At 41.7% G+C, this 26,206-nt stretch overlaps 1 protein-coding gene across 4 annotated transcripts; it reads left to right on the top strand.

The window, feature by feature from the left end:
* Positions 1–25,918, top strand: inpp5b (inositol polyphosphate-5-phosphatase B). Of its 4 annotated transcripts, XM_080857326.1 has the most exons (22): positions 1–866; positions 999–1,096; positions 1,284–1,313; positions 1,487–1,597; positions 5,596–5,745; positions 12,415–12,493; positions 13,966–14,121; positions 14,834–14,935; positions 15,166–15,280; positions 16,154–16,270; positions 16,712–16,899; positions 17,173–17,284; positions 17,498–17,607; positions 18,936–19,071; positions 19,345–19,455; positions 19,736–19,901; positions 20,958–21,193; positions 22,459–22,572; positions 23,090–23,174; positions 23,439–23,566; positions 23,859–23,970; positions 25,485–25,918. In XM_080857326.1, the coding sequence occupies exons 2-22, from the start codon at positions 1,024–1,026 to the stop codon at positions 25,592–25,594; spliced, it is 2,541 nt and encodes an 846-aa protein (XP_080713452.1). In that variant the 5' UTR covers positions 1–866; positions 999–1,023; the 3' UTR covers positions 25,595–25,918. The 4 variants fall into 4 exon arrangements, with proteins under 4 accessions (XP_080713452.1, XP_080713453.1, XP_080713454.1 ...); XM_080857327.1 differs by lacking the exons at positions 1–866; positions 999–1,096; positions 1,284–1,313; positions 1,487–1,597 and adding an exon at positions 4,909–4,997; XM_080857328.1 differs by lacking the exons at positions 1–866; positions 999–1,096; positions 1,284–1,313; positions 1,487–1,597; positions 5,596–5,745 and adding an exon at positions 8,854–8,959.
* Positions 25,919–26,206: the final 288 nt, after the last annotated feature.

Raw genomic sequence — 26,206 nt, 5'->3', positions numbered from 1 at the left:
AGGGCGAAGCACATCTGGAGGAAGAGGGAGCAACGAACAAGAGGACTATTTAGAGTACCAAATCCGGTCAAGTTCGACTAAAGGATGCAAAAGACACGCATCATTATCTGGATATTCTCTTTGTTGTTTTAATATCTCAAAAGCACTAGCCAGTGCAAGCTTCATTCTGCGCAGGAATGGACCAATCCATAGCAATTCAAGAAACTCTGGCCGAAGACGAGAACTGTATTATAGTATCCTTGAAGTTCCATTAAAGTGACTTAACGGTTGATGTTGTGTTGCACAAGTTGTAATTCTAGTTACATCGAATTATGTTTGATTTCTAAACAGCCTTGCTTCACAAGATAGCAGCTATTAGTATCGTTGAGAGTTCTATTTGGGGAAAATGCCTGGGGCGAGGCCTGGTAGTTGAACTAACGTTAGCTGACATCGTGACATTGTATTGTATTGTAATCAGTAGATGTATAACAAGCCATTACAAGCGGTATACGTAGTTGTTGTCACCAGACATCAGTGCCTTCAGTCTGTTTACGTTCTTAAAACTTCGTTCTCTCAACTTGGAAAAATTATTGTCACACGCGTAATGTAACAGCGTCTGAGCATGCTCAGAAACAAAAAAAAATTGTGTTCACTTTCCCCGCAACCACATGGTGGAGATCTTGCACAACCTATGTGTCGCACTGTGTAAACTGCAGATACTAACGGCCTCGTTTATTTCATTGACATTTTATCAGTTATTCATTAAAATGTGATACTTACATTTTCTCCTTAACTTTTCTTAACCATGCGGTCCCATGTTTCATCCTTGTAGATAATTCCACTGAAAGTAGACTTCTGGGTTTAGTAGAACGGTCCAAAGAACATGCGTAAGTTTATTAAAACAACAACGACGATTACATTGAGGAAACGTAGGAATTGGCGTATTTTGTGATTTATTTTTTATTTGTATTAACAGTACTCAAAATAAGCATTTGTTCTCAAACGTTTTCGTTTTCCAGGCTGTTTGTGTATGCACATCGGCGAATGGCAATCACTGGAGATGATGTCAGTTTGGATGGAATCATGCCTATTTCGTATGATTTTGCTGTTGTTGAAGGTAAGCGCAGTAGTTTAGGTAGGAGGAAATATTTTAGTATTACCTATTATCTCGTATCATGTTACTTTGATACAAGTATATTTCATCCTGTGCTTTACTAAGTTGATTGCTGCTGCTGCCTTGACAATGGTAATGCTGTAGAATAAACACAGACAGAATAGCACTGACTTCAGCGTGTTCTCCTCAGTTTCTTCTCCAGATGAACTTGCTGTTGTTGGTGAGTCCAAAATATTAATGTTTGTTTAACACATATACTGTGTGAAGAATACACTCCTTGCATCAGATCAGATCAGATCAGATATGCAAGAGATGGAATACAATTTAGTTCAGGGGACTGAACATGTACTGGTAATGGCAGGTATTGCATAAGCTTGTGTGTGCTTGTCCCAGGTGCTGACACCAGGTTGAGGGTAACTTTTCTCAATGAAGAGCTGGAGTTGAGACTCCCCTTCGGATCGCACACACGCCTCTTCCTAAGTGAGGTCAACAAGGCCTGGAGCGGTGAGGCATTCAAAAACTTTCATCTTCTCTCTCTGCTTCGCCACGAAACCTTGCTTTTTAGGGATACCAAGTTCAGAATCAGTAATAGATCAATGCACAGTGGTCTGGTATCAGCTTGGCTCACTTTCGGTATCAAGTCTATTATCACATTAATTTACATTGTGAAGCTTCTGTTATATGCACTAGTGCAGTGCCCGTAGGAATTATGCATTCTGTAGTGTTAGCAGACGTAGGTGTAGCTGTTGGGTAGTGTAATAGCAAGACATATTTGCACTCCACATAGGTACAGGTTACACTGAAGTATTATTGTGATGCATGTTTCCTTTTCATGTTTTCAAATAATGAGCAAACAAAGTACACACGAATTACAACAGATACACAGGACACTAATACATCGGAAAACCTCTGTCATTGCGTCAGTAGATGCATGAACGCATGGTCACTGGTCTAGGCTAACCAGCAACGTTGAATAGAAAGCTAACTCTTATACAAATACATCAAACTACAATATACTACAATATACTACTTAACATGGTAATGAGATAATGAGAGAACGCAAACGATAAAATAGAAATATCTCGCGAACTATGAATTCAGAGAGAGAGTTGTATAGAGTAAATTTCATGCGTTTTGCATATGCCATGAATAAGTGCTGTAATCACAGTTACATTTCAACCATGCTTATGAAATGAGTTTGCCAAGTTGTAAGTCGAATAAGTGCAGAAATGTACTGTAAAAATACGCTATGAACAATATGAATATTTTGATGGATTACTATGTCTGTTAGATGACTGTACAACTCTAGACGTTACTTTGAAACTTAATATAAAGAAGCTTAAAAATAAACGAATAGATAAAATCAATCACTGTCTTAAGATTACCTGAGCAAAAGTCTGTATCTGTTCACCAAGAAGAATTTGAATACGGACCTCCTTATCGTATCCAACGCTATTCTGAACTTTGAGTGAAGGCAGGATAGTTTACCGCTAAGCGTATATTGTTTGATTGTGACGTCATTTCGGTGCACAATCGGTCAGGGACTTGCTACGGGAAACGATAACCCATAGTGCCTACGGGAAACGGTAAAATACAAATATCTCGCGAACTATGAGTTCAAAAATCTTCAAAACAAATTCAATTCAATTCAATTCAATTCAATTTTATTTGTATAGCGCCATAACAATACAATTGCCTCTCGGCGCTTAACAGAGCCCAGAGCCTGAACCCCCTTAGTGCATGCACAACGGCAACAGGGGCAAGGAAAAACTCCCTGTTAGGCAGGAAGAAACCTTAAGCAGAACCACGGCACATAAGGGGGGACCCATCTGCTTGAGGTCGGCTGGGTGGAGACAGGAAGGTGGGACGGGGGGAAGGGGGGAAGGGGAAGGGTTGTGTGGCAGAAGGGGAAAGGAAGCAACAGGGGCAATACACAGCCAGCATTTGGTCACTGGACATATGTATACATACATCTGGTGGTAAATACATGATACAGACAAGACCAGATTACTGTGCCAATAGGGTTACTGTTACAGGGGTAAGGGATGTAGGGACAGAGAAACATTTCGGTGGAGGTAATAATGTATATTGTATATAAAGGCTAGCATAGGGTATTGGGTAGAGAAGGTGTACGGCAAAGCAGTGGCGGTGGGTACGGTTGGCCGAGGGTTTCTCTAGGTAGACCAGTTAGAGAGACTACGTGCAGAGTGGTGGGGGTGGGGAGGGATAGTTCCACTTCCATCAGCGATTGGAACACGCCTGGCTCCGGGGAGGCAGTGGACCTTGCAGGGGCCGCTTGTTGAAGGGGGGGTGTGGACATCTCGGACCATGGAGCTGCCGATAACCAGAGTGGTGGTCGTCACATCCAGCGAGAGAAGTCGTCGAGGGGATGATGACTGTGTTGAGGGCCCAGGATGGGGAGCAGGGCGGCGTGGGCGATGCTGGTGTTGCTCTGGAGCCGGTCTGCAGGGGCGTTTCGGGGCGGGCTGAGGAGGGGAGTGATCAGGCCCAGGAGGCTCCTCCTGATCCATCTAACAAACAGGAAATGACGAATCAGTCTGCAGGTCTGTCAGTCGGGAATCAGCACAAACAAACACACAGATGAATCATTTCACCAACCAGGGACATGTCACCTGTGTGTCGGTTTGCCTGTTGCATATTATCTATCTAAAATAAAGGATGCACAGGTTCATGACATGCGTAAGCTACATGCGAAATCTCATAACTAGCGTAACTACCGTCAGGGAGATACGCCCTAGACGGACACACACACATAGATTTCTGGATTTATAGATAGATAATACAATGCACAAAGACACTGTTAAGAAGAAAGATGTATAAAATGTTGGGAAATATTGTTTCTCCAGAGTGATGTAAATATTAGAAGTAATTAAAAGATAATTAAAACTGAACAAAAGATAATTATGTAAGCAGTACTGTCTTAATAACTTAAGAAATTATAAACAGTGTACTTTGCCTAGGCATTACTTACGATAATAGGGTTGTCTGTACAATTATGTCATTGGAATTCCAGTTGTGAACTCAGGGGCAAAGACATTCCGAGAGCACCAGGAAACGCTGTGAGGAAGTAATGCTCATTCTAAGCCTGAGTTACTTTCTGCCGTATCAGTTACATCACTTCCTCGATACCCATTAATTGCATTTATACAGAATAACCACAGTGCTTTGGTATCGTATACTTCAGATGAATGGATAAATCCTTCTCGTTAGTAGTCTTCTGTGTGTCCTCTCTGTTGAGCTATAAAGCATTGAACATGAATGCTTACTGATTGCATAACACCCTATAACTGGTGTTAAAGAAGAACCTGCCAGACTAGTCAGATAAGTGTTTTCCCCCTCACATTTGAGGACAATCCCATACCCTTAGCCTTAGCTTACTGAGTAGTCCAAAAAAACTGCTGACTGTAACCGGTGATTTCCCTGATCTAGCACGAATTTTGCCTAGTGTCGACCATTTTCTGGGTTAATATAGAAGATTACCTTTGAGTCGAGCACTCTAGGATCACCAAGTCATATGAAAGGATGTGACTTTATCTAATGTGAAAGTAGGAGTTGATGTTCTGGAAAGAGGTGGAGTCTTGTCGTGTGGATGGAAAGTAGGTTGAGAATAGTTTTCCGTTTCACACTTCACACAGTGGCTCATCCGCAAGAATGAGTAGTTGAGGCGTTGTTTTGTCAAGAGGTGGACTTGTATGAGGTCACTTTGTGGGCGAAGAGGACAACAGTGCGCTTTGTGAAGGATGTGTCATTTCTAGTGGGAACACTACGGCTGTGAGTGGGACTGAATGGAGTCGCTTCTGTGAATCACAGAGTGTATGTGCAGTCACACAAACTCTTAAACATTGAATCTGAAATGCTGATGTGGAGATGTGGGAAAACCAAGGTAAGTACAAGGACTGCATAGTATTGGTTGTAGTGAGTGCTTTGAGCATCTACCTCGTGTGGTTTGACACCACTGAAGGTACTTGGCCTAAATGTGGCAAAGGAAGTTTGTTCTAGTGGGTCTGTTCCTGTCTGTCTGTATCAACGATGTATCTGAATGGATAATGCGAACCATTGAAAGAAAACGTGACGATGTAGAACTAGTTTAATTGAATTCAAATTAATTTAATGTTAATTCTTGTTTAGTCTTGAATCTCGTGTATTCTGTCTAAAATGAAACGTCAGCCTGAAAAGTTATGGTTCGACCCCTTGGAATATTCGGGGGAAAAGACATTGGTTTTATAATATTTGTTGTGAATTAATGGTTTTATTTTGTAGTACAGTGATATTGATGATTGATATTTTGAAAATCCAAAATATTTTGCCAAGAGTCCATTGTATGACCAAGAGTGCTTTTGGAATATTTACACACCAACTGTTCCCTTTTATCTTTTAGATGTATTGAAATGTTTTACAAAGTTTGTTTTAGAAAGCAGCAATGTGCTCTCTATCTGACCGTGTTCCCCAATTGATCAATATTTCTTTCTCTCTTTTTTTAGATGCCTGCCAACAATACCCAGCCGCAGAGCCCAGGTTTGAGTGGCTGTCCAAGTATCGTCGCAAAGCAACAGCAGCCAGAGGTTCTCTGAAGCAGTCCCTGTCTCCTCTTGTGGAGCCATTGTCCAAGTTCGGACACAACCGGAAATCAGGCAAGGCTTTATATTGATATATAGCTGACGATGATGGTGACTTAGCACTCCAGTTAATCCCGTTCTACGAGATACAGAAAAGCAGTTTCTCTTATTATGCTGAGTGATCATCGAGCGCACTCATTCTAAGATAGACATGTGACATGTCTCTTATCAGTGCCAATTGGGCCTATCAGAGGTTTGGGGCTGGTGGTGAGTTCGAGGCCATTTGCTATGTTTACTTCCTCTTTGCCTTTGATTTGATGTGCAGGGGAGAAACAGCACAAACTCACTGCATCTGTCCCCAACTACAGTCCTGCTTAACATATTATGGGTTTACCCGCTGTGTAAGCTAACTAACCTGTATGTCAGCATTTCTGTGTCCAGTGCCATACTGGTAAAAAAAAAGAGGTGGGTAAATTACAGGCCGTTAAAAAAAGTGGATAAACTACCATACCTCTATGCATGACTGCAATGCCACTTAAACCGAATCATATCATACAATATGTTATTCATTATTTTATTATTATTATTGTTGTTGTTGGAGTTTTCAGCCTTGACTCTATCATTCAGAATTCTATAGAGAAATCGTTCTGGGGAAGCAAGTGATCTGAGCCTGGTAGTTGAAGCCTTCAGACTCAACTGTATTAGTATTACCCACTTGGCAGAAGTTTGAGCAGCTGATAGCAAATGTGGATTGGGACGCATTGCTGCGCTCTCTCCTTAAACAGGATATGATAGTTGTCTGTTCAGCGATTTTTACCCGCATGCTTGCTACAGTACTTTCTGCAGGTTTAATATTTTGACTGTTCTCTTATCGTTTGTCATATAAATGTTTGTTGTGAACTGCTACCCATAGCCTGACCCTACGTTGTTACACAGTAGCGCTCCCGCCACTTGCACACGAAAGCGACATTTAGTTTCCAACAGGCATGAGAATCACTCACCTTTCAGCGAAATTCGCCGTTTTGAAAACAAAATAGGTGACCTACGTGAATCGTGTAGATTCGATGAGTTTTGTTTTTGTGTGTGTGTGTGTGGGGGGGGGGGGGGTTGGACATATTTTTCATATTCAGATGACATGTACATTTGTACTGAACTAGTGCTGGCGGCGGCAAGGTGCTCAGTGTTGCCAGATTGTAAATTGCGTATCATATCAAAGGCTCAAAATGATCGTATTTGGAGGATAATGAATTATATCTGTCAACACTGGGAAAGTTTGACCAATGACAGAGCTCGCGCAAGAAGGTGGAACGTAAGTGATACCCTTTCCAAAACGTGTAAAGACGTAATAACTCATTTGTGAAAGACCCAGAGAAACAATAATATCCGACGAGGCAAAATCCCGGACAATTTTGGAATCCCTGCTGGACGCATTTTTTTTTGTGTGACCGTAATGTTAGCATATAAAACGTTAAAACATGTGTTCGGTAACTTAACGGGATGATTCATTTCAAGGGGCATAACCTTCAGATACAAGTATGAAAAAGTTAGCAATGATGTGATTAGCCTGGTTACGAGACGGCTACGGTGTGAATAACTGATGGAGTAAGATCATTTAGCTACATTAACTCAAACGCCACGGAGACTCCCTGTTCTAACTTTTAATCGCTCTGTTGGGGCAAAGTGACCATTGTAAAGGTGTTTGACTACAGACTGTTAACGTAGCAAATAATTCCTACTATTTCAGCCAGTCAACTTACAAGCCTTGCAGGTATAAAACAAATCATGACGTCAGATGACCATTTTCAGTCTCGTTACCATAAACAAGACAACAACACTGACATGATAAGCACTTTGGTGACAAGAAAGGTGAGCATGGCTGCAAAGGGGACTCTTGTCACATGGAAGGCTTCAGTAATGCTCTGCTCAAAAAGGCCAAGTCGCCAAGCTATGAGGCAAAGCAGTCAAGAGCAAGTGCCACTGGAAGTAGATAGATGGATACTTTAATAGGAGCTTAACATATTTTTAAATATATATATATCCAGTTATTCAACATAATAAATCAGCGGCGAAAAAAACAATAGAATCATATTTTCTTGACAAGAATTCCATAAATGAAAAGAGATCCTTACATTTTGCATCATTTAGTACTTCTAAAGAAGATATGATTGTATTGTTTTTTTCGCCGCTGATTTATTATGTTGAATAACTGGATGATGCGAGTGCATGGAAATATTAACGCGAAGGGCCTCGCCAATAAAATGTATTGAAATCTGAATTACATAACATTGTATTGGCTGTCAATCATGATGGAAGAGTAGACAAGTTAAGTTAAGGCATCTCTCGTGGGGGCTATGCATTAAGCCATTTGTGGTGCCCTTACCACATTGTGCCTCATATACTGTAAATGACCCAGTGACAGGCTGGCATGAAATGGCTTGCATAATACTAAGTAAGGAGGCCAAAATATTTTTTGACTCATGGCTGAAGCTAAGTTTCTCCAGCTCTCCCCAGGTTGGAAAAAAAGCATCTCAAACTGCATCAGATTGACGCTTTAAAATATGGAATATTTAAATTTTACTTACAGGGGGGGCACGCCCCCGGACCCCCCCAGAGGGGTAATATCCTCCTCACCTTTTTCACCCCTTACCCGTTTTCATGCCTGTTCCAAATGTTCCCAGTTCCAACTGCTACAGTGTAATATGTCGATGGATAAAGACACATGTTTTAAGGATAGATGGAACTGTATAAGATACAGTTGTGTATGCTGCGCTATCATGCTAGCTATGTGTTCTACAAACCTTCCTCCGTTTCCCTCCCTGAAGTGCATTCAGTGTGATAGAGTTGTCTGTAACCATGGAGACCACTCTAGAGTCACATTTGCAGATTTTTCTGCACTTTTATCATATTGGTAGCGAGACCAGACAATAGTTAGTAACAAAAGACTGATTGATAACTACATTTTAACTTACCAAGCGGTTTGCCCCGGTTAGGGGATTTTTGAAAACCCATTCATATGTCAATTTTTCCCCCTTTACAACTAGGAAGTGTTAACTAACATAACATTTGAAAACAGTATAAACTACAAACTTCCGGTCGATATCCACGCTCGATTGTAGCAACAGGGAACGCCTCTGGCAACAGCCTGCTGTCACGAAAGGTTCTGCCTCTGGCACTTGTCTGTGTTCTGCTCTGCAAACCACTGGTGTTTTACAGCCGCGTTCGCTAGAATGCCTAGGATAGTAGTCTAACTCGACGTGCAAGGAAATGCCTAATGTGAGCAAGAAAGCTGGTAAGACGCTATTTGTTATGATTCGTGTATGTATCGATACTGTTGAGGAGAGAGCTGTTTAAATCTTCAGGCAATTTGTTAACAGTCTCGCTATTATTCCCGCAGGAATGCCAATGCAAGTCATTGTTTGCACGGTATAGTGAAGATGCAGCGTGCCAACATTAAGTTCAGTTTAGAAACTACCCAACGTAGTTTTAACTTTGCCTGGTAACTTTGGTGGCTAAGGTTAGGTCCACTTGAAACAGTTGACAGCGTAATTGGGACGCTGTATACCTGGCTGCAGTAATGTTACGTTACTAGCTAGGTAGGTTTTGCAAGCGAGAGGGAGTGTTAAATCAGGTAACTAGTTTTTGACATCTAACACTAACGCGTCTTGCATCTTGTAGAGACAACACAACATAGAAAGTGACTATGGCGCCTGATTCTCTAAGCTAACTGAGTTAGCACCATAATTAGCCACCATACCGATCTACTACAACGTTTAGTTGGATTATTGTAGCTGGTTAGTCGACTCGCCCCGTGAGAGCTGAACGCTATCTAGTTAGCCAGCTAACGTTAGTTACTAATTTTGGATGCGCCTGGTAGAAGTTTGTGGCTCGTCCTCGAGTGTGATTTTCTTCGGGTAAGCGAAGCAACTTACGTTACTCAACTAATTACTTGTTTCATGCAGGAGTGAATCTAATAACTTGCTTGCTCGTCTACGTCTTGGCGTACGTTAGTCATAGGCAAGTGTAATGCCATAGCGATGATCCTTTTTATTTATTGGGTGCCGCTGTCAATTGGCTTTGTCAAGTTGTACTTGTCTAACGTTAGCCTGATGTTTCGGTAGCTAGCGTTAGCAACTAGTTACTCCTAGACGGCAGAAAACTGCAGGGAAAGTGGTTTCTCAATGATTGCAGTTTCGCACAGCCAGCTTGAATGTAGGACTGCTCATGGAGCTTGTGTACTGAGATTAGCGCCTCGTTAAGTGTTAAGTATTTTCCAGCTAAGCATGCCCTAATAGGGTAGCACAGACAGTGATACTCTGCATTCCCGGGGCGGTCAAGGACTGGATTAATGTTAATCCTGTTTACTATGTTTTACTTCAGAAATGAAAGGATATTTAATGTATCTTCCTATAAAGTGGAGAGATTGCGAGAGAGGAATATATTGTATCTGTCCTATCCTTGAAGGCTATTTGACAGCAGTGGACTTTGCTATGAACACTCCTTGTCATTCCACAGGCCTGTATAGTCCCAGGGGCTAAACTGAGTCTTCGTGATACATGTTAGAAGGCCAGGAATATTACCAAACAATGACGAGTTTCATAGTCTATAGTGATGTCTGGCTGGTGCTAATTACAACAGGATCACACTAGGGGGATTTTGAGCTCATTGTCAACTATGCTTTGCTTCCAGTGAAAAGGATTATTTCGATGAGAAGGAATGACCAACACAGTAGACCACTGATGGTTTCGAGGAATTTTAGAAATGCTGCACATGTTTATAATGCTCTTACGGCCCCCCCCCCCCCTGCTCCTCAAATAAATGTAGGCTCTATGTTCAGACAAATCCACTTTCAATGTTGTGCCCTGCACTGCACACTTATTTTAGGGGTATGTGGTGGAGAGAGACCTGTGTGTATTAAATAATAGCTGTCTCTTCATGTCCCTGTGTGGTCCTAAAGGGGACGGGCAGCCTTGTATGCTGGCTGACAGAGTTGACAAGCATGCTGAAAGAACGTGACAGTTGTGAGGCCTCAACAATAAAATGGTTTTGAATGTGTCAACTGATCAAATATAGGCGCCTGGAGCAATTTATTTATTTGTATTGCCACCATGTGTTCGTCTGAAATTGAGCTGGTAAGGTAACATTTTTGCACACACGTCTATTTCCCTTTGGTTGCATCGCTTTCCAGCTGACCACCTTGCAGGGTGCGTAGCATTACATCATGATCACCAAGCACGGCAGGAAGAGGTTACGCTGAAGGATTGTGTTCCTGGAGTTCCCCTCATTCCCTTTCACCCAATTGAAACTGAAATGTCCTATTTCCTGCCTCCCACTGCCTCTCCCTTCCTCGCTGTCCCTACACCGCTGTCCCTACACCGAACAGACAACACATCTCTACCCATAGGCTAATGTCCCTAAATGGGAAATTACAGTGTATGCTGTTGAAGCTCCAATTTTGTTATGTTTGGTCAGAGATTGAGTATGCAATACTGTGCCAGTCTTGGCCTTTTACCCAAGATCAACATTATCCGTTATGTTGTCATTAGTGTCTCAACTGTTGTTACACATGGTTAATTACACATTTCATTGTGATGTCCTTCCTTTCTTGGTCTCTCTCATCAGTCTTGGCTGCGATGTCTGTTCTGGGTGCCTCTGGTAAATTCAGTTCTGCTGCTAAGTGAAGTGTGAATTAGACATGTCAGACTCTCATTACTCACAATGTTAAAGGAGGAGCCAGAGTTGTTGTCCAAAAACTTGGTTTGTAATATGCCCAGAGATTTGCTTCATGTTCTTGTTTAGGCTATGTAATAGAAACCACAGCAATCTTCAGCCATCATCAAAAGTGAACATTGTCAGACATTTTGTCGGGCTATCATGGCATGCTGTTATCACCAGATGGGAACTGACAATATTTCTGTCATACTGAATTTACTCTCATATTTCCGTCTGTGCTCCTGCAATCAAATATGCTGTTGGCACTGGTCATACAACTTTTGTGAGATTCTCTCACTGTCTGTAAAATTTGGCTCTGCAGGAGCAGTTTGTTTGTGTTAGGACCCACACCCACCCACATTCCATTCACATCCCCGTGTTATTGGCCTACAGGGCAAACATTGTGCCTACGTTCATAGATTACTCTCTAGTGGACCCTGTGCACAGCCTTAACTATGATCTGCAGCCTTTGTTAATCCTGAAAGTGTGAGATTATGTGCTGGATGTTTAGCAAACTGCTGTGATTTCTAAATATAGTGATTTACTACAGCAGTCAGACGAGTTATTTTCGGTCTGGTGTTGGAACACAATGTCTCTGTTGAAAGTTTCTGGCACTCATTTAGCGAGACCGAAGGAAACAGAAAGGTTCTCTTTTTCCACCCCTTTTGACCTTAGAAAGGGTGCCATGGGTCTGTCGGACTGTCACGTCACTAAATGTTGGCAGCCAGTGAGTTCGTCCAGCCTCTGGCCTGACAGTAGTCCCTGGCACAGTGGCAATTATTGACAAATTGGGCTCAATGCTCTGTCCAATTGATTGCTGCACACCGCACCAGAGACTGATTTATCCATGCATCACTGCACCCACTTGTCTCTCTCTCTCTCTCTTTCACACTCACTGTCACACACACTCATTGTCACACACACTCACTGTCACACACACACACACACACTGTCACACACTCTCACACATATATGCAGGAAGAAGATGAAGTCACCTTCTCACTCTTAACATCCCTCTTCTATGCGTCTCACTAGAGAGGTCACAGACGGCCGAGAGAAGCGGACCGACTGTAGAGGACACAAGAAGCAGTGGAGTACCAGGCAGCCCTGGAAGGTACAGTAACATTCCACCTCACCATAGAGACTGGCTTATATCAAGCCTGAGAAAGCTGTTCTCCATTTGTAATATCTAGAGTATCATTCAGACAATAAAGCACTTTATATGGCCTAGCTTCTGATCCGTGGACCTGGACTTTGGACACTGACTGCCCTAATTCTTTAGTGTTTTTTTTTCCTTTGACACTTTTGGCAGCACCGACCTAATTTGCAAGTCCAACAGTCCAAACATGCCGTATGATGCTAAAGAATCATATCTATTTTGTGATTGGCTCAGTCATCATTCTATGCTTGCCATAGTGTGTGTATTTTTTTTGTATCTTGACACGTATGATGCAGACACATTCTATGGTTAAATGTAATTGTAATCTGGAGAACTAGCACGCTGGCGAGCTAGCTCACATAGAATTAGAGACCACTAACATTAAAGTTGGCAAGGATTTGGGCTTAACAGCGGTGTAAACAGAGGAAACTAACATTCTCTACCTCCACTTTGTGGATAACTATTGAACGTCGGGGCACCCTCAGCTGCCTTTACCCCCTACTTAATGAAGTATGGAAATAAAAATCCAGGCTGCGGTTGGTCGATGAGCTAAGCCACACCAAGCAACGCCATTTGTATGGAAAACGACATAGGTCATTCGACATTGGTCATCCCTTTAAAGAAATTAATGCAATAGAAACTCATTAATGCCGTCATTTCAAGCCCTTCAAATGAACGTGTGCAGAGAGAAGCGTGTCTGATGTCCCATCATATTGGCAGCAGGACAAATCCACAGTGTTTGTGAGGATACAAAAAAGCTCTGGCGTATGTCATTATGTTAGTAAATGTCGTCTTCATGTTTGTTAGTGTTCCACTACGTCACCAGAATCTTGAGGTGATGGAAAGTCTGCAGTGTTGCCATCCACTGTGCTACTTTGTACGCTTTCTAGTGATATCAGGGTCATCCATAATGATTCTCCTGTGGTGCCATCAGAAATGTAACTTCTAGCTGGCCTATTTTAGTTTGACTGTCAGAACTCACTCCATGTAAAAGAAAATGTGCCTATCCAGCTGTAGTGAAATGAAAAGGTAGTTGTGATCTCTAGACCCTGGCCAACCCCGGAGACATGATAGGCATCTGAGTAGGAGCCACAGCAGTCTGTGTGGGGAGAGGGGTGGCTTCCATGCATACAGCATGCTCCCCTCTGACCCACTCCCCACCCCCCTGTCAAGTAGTAATGGTACTGAAACTGTAGCTCCGTGGCTGTTCTTCTCTGTTGCTTGCACCACAGATGTGGTTTTGTACGCTTTCTCATGATGAGTGTTGGAGAATAGTTTCAGAATAGCCAAGGGGTTTGCAAGCACAGACAAATGTGGTTTTGTGTACAGTGCTAACAAAACTCTTTAGCAATATTAAGGTAGATAGACCACATATAAACTCTGGCTTTTTTTTTCTTTCTTTCTGTTTTTCTTTTGTTTGACCACAGTGAGGCCAGGTCATTGCATGAGGACAGGAATGACCGGGTGCAGCCGACCAACAAGAACCAGATGCTGGCCCTACCTCAGTTTGGCCTGCGGGACAACCTCATCCGCTGTGAGCTGCTCAAGAACGAGGACGTCTACACTTACCTTGAGAACTTCAGGTGGGCCACCATGCTTGCTCTCAACACTAAGCGTTAAGCCAGTAAGGTTCACTCTTATTATTTGGATACGTGCTTGTAGTTACATACAAGGGGGAAGTATGAATATTATTTTACATGTATTTTATTTTAGAGACATAGATTTATGTTTGAATCCATGGCTTCCATATAGGCCAACTTCTAGTTAACTTGCAAGGAGCCCCCTTCAAGGACCTCTCATGGTTACAGGAGGTGTTGTTACCACTTGCAAATATGTGCTTGAAGTAGCACATCAGAGAGAATTGATAAAGCTGTGGTGATGGGTAGATGACACCCAAGCTGACTAATCTTCAGCCAGTTTAACTTCTCTCACTCTCTGCAGTGAGCTTACATGCCTATCACATGCCAGTATAATTTGATTACTCTTATGCCACAGGCAAACTTCTCCACATTAACCTATGCGTACATATAATTTTTCTGTATAATGTCTCCTGTACAGTGTTTCAATGCATTATTGTTTTGTATATGGGTGCTGGCCCATAAACCTATTTCATATCCTCTACCTCCCCCTACTGGTGAAGACAAAGAGATGCATACTATTTTTCCAAATCGTTGCAGAGTAAAATGTCTTTTGCCAGAGTGGACTGAAAATAGGGTGGTGTTATTCAGTAGTATTGAAAAAGAAAACCAGTCTTACGAATAATATTACAAGTTATCTCTCTTACTTTACTCTCAGCTTCTTCTTGGGAACTTATAATGTGAATGGCCAGACCCCAAAAGAGAGCCTGCGCCCATGGCTGGCTTCGACCGCGGACCCCCCAGATTTCTACTGTGTTGGGTAAATGAGGGGCTTTTATTATTCTATGAAAACAAACCTTATTTAACATTTTTTTTTTTAAATCAGCAACAGCCACTTGGCTATTGTATCTGTTTTTAAGATAATTTTTTATCAAATGTATTTGGTTGATTTAGATGAGCTATCTATCTTCTTTCATAAAGCCTTGTCTATGTTGAGGGTCTAATAAAGAGCCATACAGCAGGCAGTAATGGTGTTTTGTCCTTGCTTAGTTTCCAGGAACTTGACCTCAGCAAAGAGGCGTTTATCTTCAATGACACGCCGAAGGAGCCCGAATGGATGAAGGCCGTGTTTGATGGACTTCATCCAGGTGGCAAGTACGCCTTTGTAAGAACAAAAGATACCATTACCATCATACTACACACAAATACAGTGATGATTACCATTTGGCAGGGTGAAGGGCATTATGCCAGCTAGTGGAAAGGTCAGAATACAACAGAAACTATAGCAAGTTGACGTAAGGAGGAGCTGCCTTAAGGCCCTGTGGAGGACTGATAACTGCAGATCCAAAACAAAAGTCAAGAACCGCCTTTGTTCCATGTCATGGTTTCGATTTGAATGTAGTTTCACTTTTATAAAATCTCTATTGTAGTTATATTGCATGTCCTCATCAATTTAGATGATGCTTAGAATGGTGGTGGAGTACCTGGCTGGCTCTTAATCGGCAGCTTAGAGCTACAGTGGGGAAAATAAGTATCTGACCCCATGCCGAATTCTTGCTGTTTGGTAGGGGTTCAAATACTTATTTTCCGCAACAAATGCAAATCAATTCTGTCAAAACTGTTATTGTAGCAGCAATTCCTATTTTACTACCACTGGTGACTGAAAATGCAGTTTTCTGGATGTTGCTGTTGATATTCTGTCTCTCACTGTTAAAATAGACCTACCATTACAAATATAGATCACACATTTCTTTGTAAGCAGCCAAACTTGCGAAATCAGCAGGGGGTCAAATACTTATTTTTCCCACTGTATATTACGTTGAGTGTATCTGGCAGACCCATGAATCTCATAGAGTGGCAAGTCATGTTTCACCATTGGGGTAATGCCACTGTATCATTACATTATACATAGCTAACACAGTTTGTTATCAGAGGTCTAATTTCACTTACTATATGTATTCCTCGTTTATGTTGCCCCACTGTGTTCACAATTGTTGTGGTCCTTTAACCTCACCTTTCACCTTTGACCTGCTCCCAGGTGAAGCACGTGCGTCTGGTGGGCATCATGCTCCTGTGCTTTGTGAAGACGGAGCACGCTGAGCACCTCTCAGAGGTGGAGGCTGAGACTGTGGGCACCGGCATCATGGGGAGGATGGTGAGTGACCAGTTGGAGGGGGACCAGTGTTTCATTCTCAGCAACACAACCATAGAGACCAGTGGGATGGGGGACACAGTGTTTCATTCTCAGCAAAACAACCATAGAGACCAGTGGGATGGGGGACACAGTGTTTCATTCTCAGCAAAACAACCATAGAGACCAGTGGGAGGGGGACCATTGTTTAATTCTCAGCAAAACAACCCATAAAGAGTAGCAAAGACAAGTATTTTTCAAATCCAACAGGTCCACAAAAGAAAGTAAAATTTTGGGGCCTGTATTTCCTTGCAATCAGGTTTAAAAAGTGTAGCTTTCAAAATGACCGCAGATGTTTTATGCTGCCGGCAATTATTTCCTGTTTAGTAGATTGTCGGGCAGGTGAAGAAAGGGCTGGTGAAGAAATAAAAGGGTAGTTTGCTTACGTCAGTGCTTTGTTGCCAGGGCAACAAAGGTGGCGTGGCCGTTCGTTTCCGCTTCCACAACTCCAACATCTGCTTGGTGAACTCGCACCTGGCTGCCCACATAGAAGAGTATGAGCGGCGCAACCAGGACTACCGGGAGATCTGCTCAAGGATGCAGTTCCGCCAACAAGACTCAGACCTACCCGCACTGACCATCATGAAGCACAAGTAAGGGCCTCAGTTTTGCTTCCACAGCACCCCCAGAATACTACCTGTTTAGGTTAACGTGATCGAGCTACTTACTCTTCCAAAAAAAAACACACGAATGCATCACACTCATCCATTCCTCATATGTCAAATGTCAAAGTTCCTTGAACAGCTTTAATCTTTATTCTCCTCACTGATTGGAAGCTGCTTCACTGTGGTAAAACTCGTGTCATGGGCATAAAGAAATGCATGTACAAAGAAATGCATTTCTCTTTCTTTTTTCAATTTCAACAGTATTGTCCTTTGGCTGGGAGATCTGAACTACAGGATAAGCAACCTTGAGGTGGACCAGGTGAAGGATATGATCTCTAAAAAGGACTTTGAAGGACTGCATGCATTTGACCAGGTAAGCCCATTCTGAACATCTCCTCCCACTCCTAAACCTATTGTGGTTGAACCAGTTTTAAGTGTCTATGCATTAGAACTACTGACAACGCAATACTAAATATATTTGAAATGAAGTAGACTAAGTGGTAAAGTAGTTTGTGGTTGTTGACCATGCCCGTGAGGTTGAGGATGCGGAATGGAGCTTTGTTGAACTTGTTTGTGTGGCCCTCAGCTGAAGAGACAGATTGATGAGGAGGCGGTGTTTGAGGGCTTCACCGAGGGAGAGATCGATTTCCAGCCCACATACAAATATGACACTGGCTCCAGTCAATGGGACTCAAGGTAGGCATGGATAGGCTCCCAAGACTAAAGCAAAAACACTCAGCGGCATTTGTACTGCACACCGAAAGTTGGGGTAGTGAGAGTGTAACTGAGGTATAAATGATCAGTGTTGCTTTGCCTTGTACTTAAAGCTGTGCAATTAATCGAATTTCAATTGCGATTAGTGCTCCCAACGATTATGAAAATAATGTCATCAAGATAAAATGATTAATGTGCCACATTCCGCTTTGCAATGATGGACTGGTTTTGTTTTGTGTTGTGTCACTCATTTATTTTACAGTGGTGTGCCACTGTATTCAGCCACTGAATAAGTAGTTTCACTGTTGCATGTTATAGGCCTAGCCTACGGGGGAGATAACTTACACCAGCTGAAGTTAAAGTAAGGGAGTAACTTTCTGTATAAGGCTAGTGGTGAAGTTGGAATTTTTTAAACACAGAGATATTTATGTTGAGGTTTATGTTGAGGTTCTCATGCACATGTCAATGTCCAAATCTGACAAAGCACAGGGGCTAGGAAATTCTGTTGATCATAGTTTTAACTTGCTTAAACTTGCTTGAAGCTGTCTGCGCAGACTGCGTCTTGTGTCTGGAATCAGAACAGGATGCTGGGCCAAGAACAACCTCACATTTTGTATAGTAAACGTGTCCTAAAGACGGGTTCTGTTGATGCACATTTAGGAAAGATCACACATTTGTGGTTCCATCCCAAATGAGGAACAGACATTAAAAGCTGCAAGAAGGAACTGCCCCTTCAGAGTCGAGTTGGCAGCAGTGTTGTTGTAACTTCTCTCCCTCTTTGCAAAGATAAATACAATTTTCAAAATTCTACAGCTGTGTGTCTCTGCGTCTTGTTGATACTGAAATATCCAACAACATGTAATCGCTATCTACAGTCTCAGCGCTATGTACTACAACCCTGTTCAAGTCACAGTTAGCATACAAATTAGGCTAACTAACGATGATTTTAAATAACACTTGTCTACGTATTAATAAGACTAATTAGACTTAAGTCTAATAAGAAGACAAAATGTATGATAATATATTAATATAATGCAATGATCACGATGCTGATACTAATAAAGTAAAAAAAGTTAAATTCTAAACACACAATCCTAGGTGAAACACTAAATGAGTAATTATGTGTCAAATAATCGCCATTATGCATTTCTTTTTCATAATTGAGAAGCACTTCTTGTACTGCAAATGTAGTTTTTTCGAAAATCTAATTGACTGTATATTCCACTCTTCCTTTGAAGGTTGAGCTGGTCACCCATGTCTGTGTTTATTTCCCTCATCCTTTTGTGTGTTGTTTTTGTGGTGGTCATCAGTGAGAAGTGCAGAGTGCCGGCCTGGTGCGACCGGATCCTGTGGAGGGGCAAGAACATCCGCCAGCTGCACTATAGAAGTCACATGGACCTGAAAACCAGCGACCACAAGCCTGTCAGCTCCCTGCTGGAGATAGGGGTGAGAGCACAGGCCCGGCGGTCTTCAACTCGACTCAGACCTCATCTCCAGCCGTGCAGTGCAGCTCTGAAGTTATGCCGGATAAATTGCACATAGGCATTTTTTTAGATAGATCAAAACAATGCAGAATTTCTCCACAGTTAATTATGAATATGTTTGATGGTTAAAGCACAAGCCCCATTTGCTGCTCTGGCTATTAATTCAAAAAGTATGTAGCACTGGATTGACCTTCTGACCAAAGTCTGAACGTCTGCTGTGTCCTTTGTGATTTAGATCAAGTTGGTGAACGAAGACTCTTACAAACGGACATTTGAGGAGATTGTGAGGACACTCGACAAGATGGAGAATGAGTGTATTCCCTCAGTGTCCTTGTCTCAAAGAGAGGTGTGGAACTGATCTTACTGTCCCCCCCCCCACCCCCCCCACACACACACACACACACATACTGACAAACACTTACTAGATTGTTACATACCTCACAACAAAACCTACTACATACACCTTAAAGTCCATTTAAACATTAGATTTGCTACTTATATTTGCTCCGGATATCTTTGTCTGGTTAAAAGTTGAATCTTGAACAAGTGTTTAGCCGTACTGTTTATCAGTCTGTGTGTAAATCATGCTTCCCTCTCTGAATCCTTGATGCTTGCCTCTCTCGCAGTTCCAGTTCAAAGATGTAAAGTTCATGCAGCACCGCTCTGAGACGCTGACCATTCACAACGACGGACAGGTGCCGTGCCAGTTTGAATTCATTCAGAAGCTGGATGAACCAGCCTACTGCAAGCCCTGGCTCACGGCCAACCCACACAAGGGATTCCTGGCACAGGGTAAGACACCGACGTACCCTTTCATCTCTAGTTGTATCCATCACACCAGTGCCATGAATACTAGCGACTTGTAAGTTGTATGCTACTTGCAAGTGTACACCAGTCTCTGTTGTGCATTATTCAATGGCCATGAGATTTATTGTGACATGATGCGGATTGTGCAAGATCGTGTTCCTGCGACATGAGACATACTCTTTAATTCCATCTCGAACACCATCAGGGTGTTTGGCTTGATAGGTTTTTACTGCACTGCTGCCATGTACTGCAGCATTCATCTCAATGCCCTCAGCCATGTAGACAAGCAATTAGAAACCTATGCTCCTAGCCTTCATAAATAATACAGAGAAATGTGACTGTGCTGATGTTGGTGAATTACTTGGTGAATTAGACAACAGTACCTAAGTAGGAGGTGGTAAAGCCATTAGTTTGTGTCGAGGGGCGACCCCAAGTGTGAATACTTGATGCCAGGCATTATTGCATTAGCAGAGCCTTATAAACTTTTCATTTCTCTTAAGGTACAGTGGGCCCTAATTAAATAGATGTAAACCGCAGGCTCTTACGCACAACAAAGAAGAGCATCACGTGATGCTATTTCAATTTATAGGGCACAATCATTTGATCATTTCAAAGGCCTTTGAGGGCGGACCTTGGCCTCATTTGGTAGTGTCCGATCAAAACGTTACACGTTTGGTGTAATAGTTTTGTTGCTCTTTCACCTTCAGTGAAATGTAACTAGCATCTTGGTTTTCAACATCTGGCAGGCACATCTAATCTATAGTTTGACAGCACTAAATTGACCACAACATTGATGATCATTTAACAAACTAAAAATATGCTGTGTAGACTGTGCAGTTATATACAAGTAGTTGTACCCTTGAGGAATCAGTGATTTTTCTGCTTAATTTACTAACAACATTCATCCACATTTAATGACGGGTTCACGGTTCATTCGGGCAGTGCTAGTGATCATTACCTGAAACGCCCAGACGGCAGCAACACACCTGTCTATTCAAGTCTCATTATTTGTCCTCTCTTCCATGTGACTCACCCACCCAGGGGCCAGTGTGGACATTGAATTTGAGGTGTTTGTGAATCGCTTCACCGCGCCACAGCTGAACTCAGGCCTGCAGCAAATCGAGGACATCCTGGTGCTGCACCTGGACCGGGGCAAGGACTACTTCATCTCGGTGATGGGGAACTACCTGCCCAGCTGCTTTGGCACCTCCATCCAGGCACTGTGCCACCTGCGGGAGGCCATCCAGGAGATGCCACTCGACACCATCCAGAAACTAGTGAGTGCAGGTGGTCAGGGACAGAGTTGGGTTTCTATCAAGTTTGCCCGAGAGCTCTTCCTCAGAGCATGTACACAGGGCCCACGTCACTGGTTTTATTGGTTGACACACACACACACACACACACACACACGTCACAGATGTATTACATATGACAAATACATTTGGTACCTAGCAGTAGTTCTGCTATTCTTGGATAGTATTGTTTAAGAGTGCAAGGACGCATTCCTTTCTGGCACTTGACATTTCTTTCACTTTAGTCTTTTTTTTTAATAATTATGCATTCCTTGGAACAAAAGGGAACTGGTTCATCCCGTTGTGTTGTGTATTGTCCAGTTAGGCGTTGCGTGTTACGTTGACAAAAGACATTGAAGAAAACATTCAATCTCTCTCTCTGCCATTAAGTTACACGTCACCTGCGGTTTGCCAGCCGAATGCAAAAACACAAGCAGCGGGAGATCTTTGTTGCATCAGTTGTTTGCCTCACCATTTGATTGGCAGTCACAACGCATTGTTCAGCAGGGTTTCCAGGTGAACAGACAAGGACAACGACTGTTGCAAGGGTGCAGATACAAATAGGAGCAAGGGCCATTGGGAGTGTTGCTTCAGGACAGACCTCTCATTTGCAAGGATCGTGTATTCCTGCAGGGAATGTCCATGCAATCATCAGCATTGCAAAACAACAGGCTCTCAGCACAGCAATGACAGAGCCAAGCATTTTTTTTAGTCTTCAGTAGACATGGATGGAAAATTGTTCGTTTTATGTTTCAGCTTTATATGATTAGTTTCCTTGTTTAGTCCCTGTAAGCCGCCAGACGGAAGTAACCAAAATCACCAAAATGATAATATTGGTATTTCACCAACTCATGGAATCATATTATTTACCGCATGCCTAGCTTCCAAGAAATGAACACAGTTGACGTACTGTTTAATCATCTGCTGGAAATGTAATCTAAAGATTAACTCTGTTTATTGCCAAAGTATTTACACCTCTAATTGGGTGTACTTTAGTTAGTGCATTCCCCGCAACACAACTAGCTAGAACTAACTACAATTATTCAGTCTAGAAATCATTTCTGTTCACTTCTGCCACAATCAAGCCAGCCAAATAAAGGCCTCTTTCCTCAGAATCTGATGCTGTGGTTACTCCATATTCTATAGAAAATGTTTTATCATTCTAAGGATTGTTAAAATGTATAGTCTATGCATGAAAAATTGTCCTACTTATTTACTTACTTGTGTATTTTATTTAACTGCATTGCAAGACCTCGATGTCCACTGGCGAGGAGTCCAATAGTTCAGTGACGGATGTGCCCCGGGACCTCCCCAAGGAGATCTGCATGATGGTGGACCACCTCTACCGCAACGCCAGCAAACAGGTCAGCAGTGCTTTTCCTTAGTTTTACCCCTCACGCTTGAGGGGGTAGAAATCTCGGAAAGACTGCCACCATTGTGTGGACCTCACAGTGGTCCTCTGGGCACGGAAACACTGAAGCAGTGAGAGGCACGACTCTAAATCTCACTAGATTGTTTGTCTTTGTTTTTATGGGCCAGGCCCACTGATCTTACTTGCCACAGCAACGACAAGTTTATGCCGAGGAATGTGTCCAAGGTTTTGTTTTCCTGGCGGCCCGCACAAAGATACTGTATTCCAGGGGCTCTTGAACTAAAGCCCTGTGTTTAAGAGTCATTGTTCGCTCTGGTTCGACTGGCAGGGCTTGGAAAAACACTTGCATTCCTATGAGGCCGAGACAGGTTTTTAAGTTGTGCTTCGTTCCCTTCCTTTTTTGGTTAGAAAAATCAGGATGGAAACAGGGATCATGCTGGCTGGTGAGGACAAAGTCATTCTCATTTACGAGGTTTTTAAATCTGCAGTGTGATTGATGTGTCTTACAGGAGGACCTGTTTCAGCAACCAGGACTACGCAGCGAGTTTGAGGAAATCAGAGATTGCTTGGACACAGGGGAGCCAGATTCGCTCCGTATCCTTAATGATGGGTCACCGAACATACTCCAGGAATGATGACCATGCACCATGAGAGTAGCATTGCTGTAGCTCAGTGGAGCCTTTAGCTCTTTAGATCACAATACAACACAATACACAAATGTATTTCTGGACTGTACCTTAAGTTATTTTGGACAAAATCATCAACTAAAAGAATGAAAATGTAAAATACGTTGCAGTTACAGTCATTACAGGATGTTGAGACTCTTTGTGTTACCCCTTGACCCCTATTGACCTTCAGCTGGAAGTAACCACTCTGTGGCGGAAGCACTGCTCCTCTTCCTCGACGCTCTTCCTGAACCTGTGGTTCCTTACCATCTCTACAAGCAGTGCCTAGAGTGCTGCTCTGATTACGGCCAGTGCAAACAGGTATGCTCCCTCTTATGTGCACATCCTTTTTTGATTCAGTTTACTGATTTAAATTTGATTTTATTTATAATTTATATTTTATATTTTTATGTTTATTATTATTGGTTAAATGTATGTATGATCCGTACTTATTTTTGTTGGTATGTATGTATATATTTATTTTTCAGTAACTTGATTGGTTATTCTAGTATATTGACATAGATGTGTTCATCATCAGGCTCTATCACTGCTTTTCTGTGCGTTTGAGAGATTTTTCAAGTGTCAGTGATGTCCAACTCTGTTGTATTAACAGGTGATCTCCATGCTACCTCAGTGCCATAAAAATGTTTTTAACTCTTTAACGGAGTTCCTGCGAGAGCTGTTGAAGCACTCCCCTCAAAACCACTTGGACGTCAACATCTTAGGTAGGCCCACAGTGGAGAAAGGAATGAAGCAATGAATGCTCTCACTTCTTGTTCTCTGTGTATTTTTGGCAACTCCCTCAATAAGAATCAACAAATTTGTCTTACAAAGCAGAACTTGCCCGCCTATAAGCAGAGCCTTTAGTTCCAGTTTGTGATGTTTTTTATTTATTTATTTATTTTTTTTTTCTCATATATGGTCTCTTTGTAGTTTTAGTGTTAAAGGCGCCCAAGGCAACATTAGGGCATCAAATGGAAATATTCTGGATAAGACAATCTTTATGATATTGACATTTACTTCACCATATTAGCACATTTGCATCATTATTTGATACTTTGGGCGTTAAAAAGAGCAAAGGCGCAAGAGCGTAGCCCTTTATTTATTGGTGCCACCAATAAATATATATATATATATATTTTTTAAATGGCCTCTCCCCACCGGCGGCACGGGCAGTGCGATTTTCTATCAGTTCTCACCACACAACGACGTCTCATCTTTGCTCCCTGAATGTCGATATGTAATGGTATGGAGTTATTGAAACTTACTACGTGTATAAAACGACTAGAAAATGCAACGTTTATTTTTCGAGTCTCAAGCCTCTAATGTTGCCTCGGGCGCCTTTAAGGAGACAGACAGTGTCTCATTTGTACTTGCTGTGAAAGCTAACCTCTTTAAAAATCTATTTATCATAAAATAAAAAATCCTATCAATGCACACTGGCACTGTAACTGTTAAAACGGGAATATTCCCCAGGAACATAATACAATTGGAAAGTTCAAACTAAATCCCTGTGTTTGAAATAACTTGATGTAGCTGGAAATTAAGTGAAATGAAAGATGTGATTGGATTGAATAAAGCAAAGTAGGATATTTGGCCAGTTCTGACTTTAACAGTGAGTGGTAGCTAATCACATTATACAGAGGGGTGTCAGGAGATGGCACCCAATTAAATCTCCCATCAAGTGAAATCAAAGATGTAGTATTTTGGTTGTTCTCAAATACTGAATGTGAAAAACTATTTTATGCTGCACTTTCCCTCATCCCTCTGGACAGGGTAATTATTAATTTGATTAAATATTTAGCACATTGATTTTCATTTTGGTTCATAATTTATGATCATTGAAAATGGGGTGTGGAATCCATTCTTTGGCATTTCGCAGAATCTCCTGTTAATTTTTCAGAACGCAAAATGGAACCAAGGGAGTGAGCCATAGAAAGCCTTTTGGAGATCCCTAAATGGGATTTTACAAATTCAACCTGCAGACATATTATTGGCACACATTTTCTAACTCCTAAAGGCCGGTCAGAGTTAGGCATACTCTCATGTGCGATTATGGAAATAGGAAAGTGCAAGGCCTGACGACACAAACAGACTATTATCTGTTTCCTGTCCTCTTCTTTGCATGCAAACAAAGCCATAATGGGATGTTCAAATGGGATTTAACATTTCTAACATGTGAACTGCCATATACGTTCAGCATCAAATTAATTGAATTCATTTTCTTTTCTCTATGCAGCCACCATATTTGCTGCCTTGATGCTGAGATCATCTACAAAGCAAGATCTCTCTCAGAAAAGAAAAATCCAAGAGTTTTACCAGCATTTTTTGACGGAAGATCTGTCTTGATCCTGAATGTCCATAGTTTACTTTTTTTTAGCTCAATAAAGCATAATACTTTCATACATAATATACATACTTTTGAATTGCTTTGATCATCCATGATTTAAATAAGATGTTTAATGCAGGATGACATTTTTAGCTGTTGAAACACAGGGTTTATTTTATTACAGTGTAGAGAAACCGCCTAATATGTATATTTACCAGCTATTTAATGATCAGATGTATTTGTATTTTGATGTCTGTAAATACAAAACCAACTGCTCTTTTATATTCATATAGATATATACATATATGCACACACACACACACATATATACAATTGCACATAATGCTGTCATGTTCATAGTTATTTTTCAAATGTTGAATCACTAAAAATAATTTTAAGTGAACTATGTTGATGTGTTTTGTTTTTTTCCCCTGGAACACTGCTGAGTATATTATTTTTTATAAATATTAAGTGTTAAATATCTAGTATACTGTATTGGAGATCCAATACACAGCTCCTGCCTTGCAGAAATAAATGCATTTAAACACCTGTGGAAAAGAAATGGGAGGCACAGAATAGAAGGGAAGGTTGGAAAATTCGATCCTTCAGAATTAAAAAGTTATTGTAGGGCT

The sequence above is a fragment of the Sprattus sprattus genome (genome assembly GCF_963457725.1).
Source record: "Sprattus sprattus genome assembly, chromosome: 19".
Classification (NCBI taxonomy): Eukaryota; Metazoa; Chordata; class Actinopteri; order Clupeiformes; family Clupeidae; genus Sprattus; species Sprattus sprattus.
Note: the sequence above shows the minus strand (reverse complement) of the source record. Positions and strands in the feature narration are given on the sequence as shown.

Excerpts from the sequence above, each read along its gene's own strand:
- inpp5b (XM_080857326.1), top strand. The coding sequence starts at position 1,024 with ATGGCAATCACTGGAGATGATGTCAGTTTGGATGGAATCATGCCTATT. Across the intron at positions 14,936-15,165 it reads CCAGATTTCTACTGTGTTGG|TTTCCAGGAACTTGACCTCA; the intron begins GTAAATGAGGGG and ends GTCCTTGCTTAG. Across the intron at positions 19,902-20,957 it reads CAAGGGATTCCTGGCACAGG|GGGCCAGTGTGGACATTGAA; the intron begins GTAAGACACCGA and ends TCACCCACCCAG.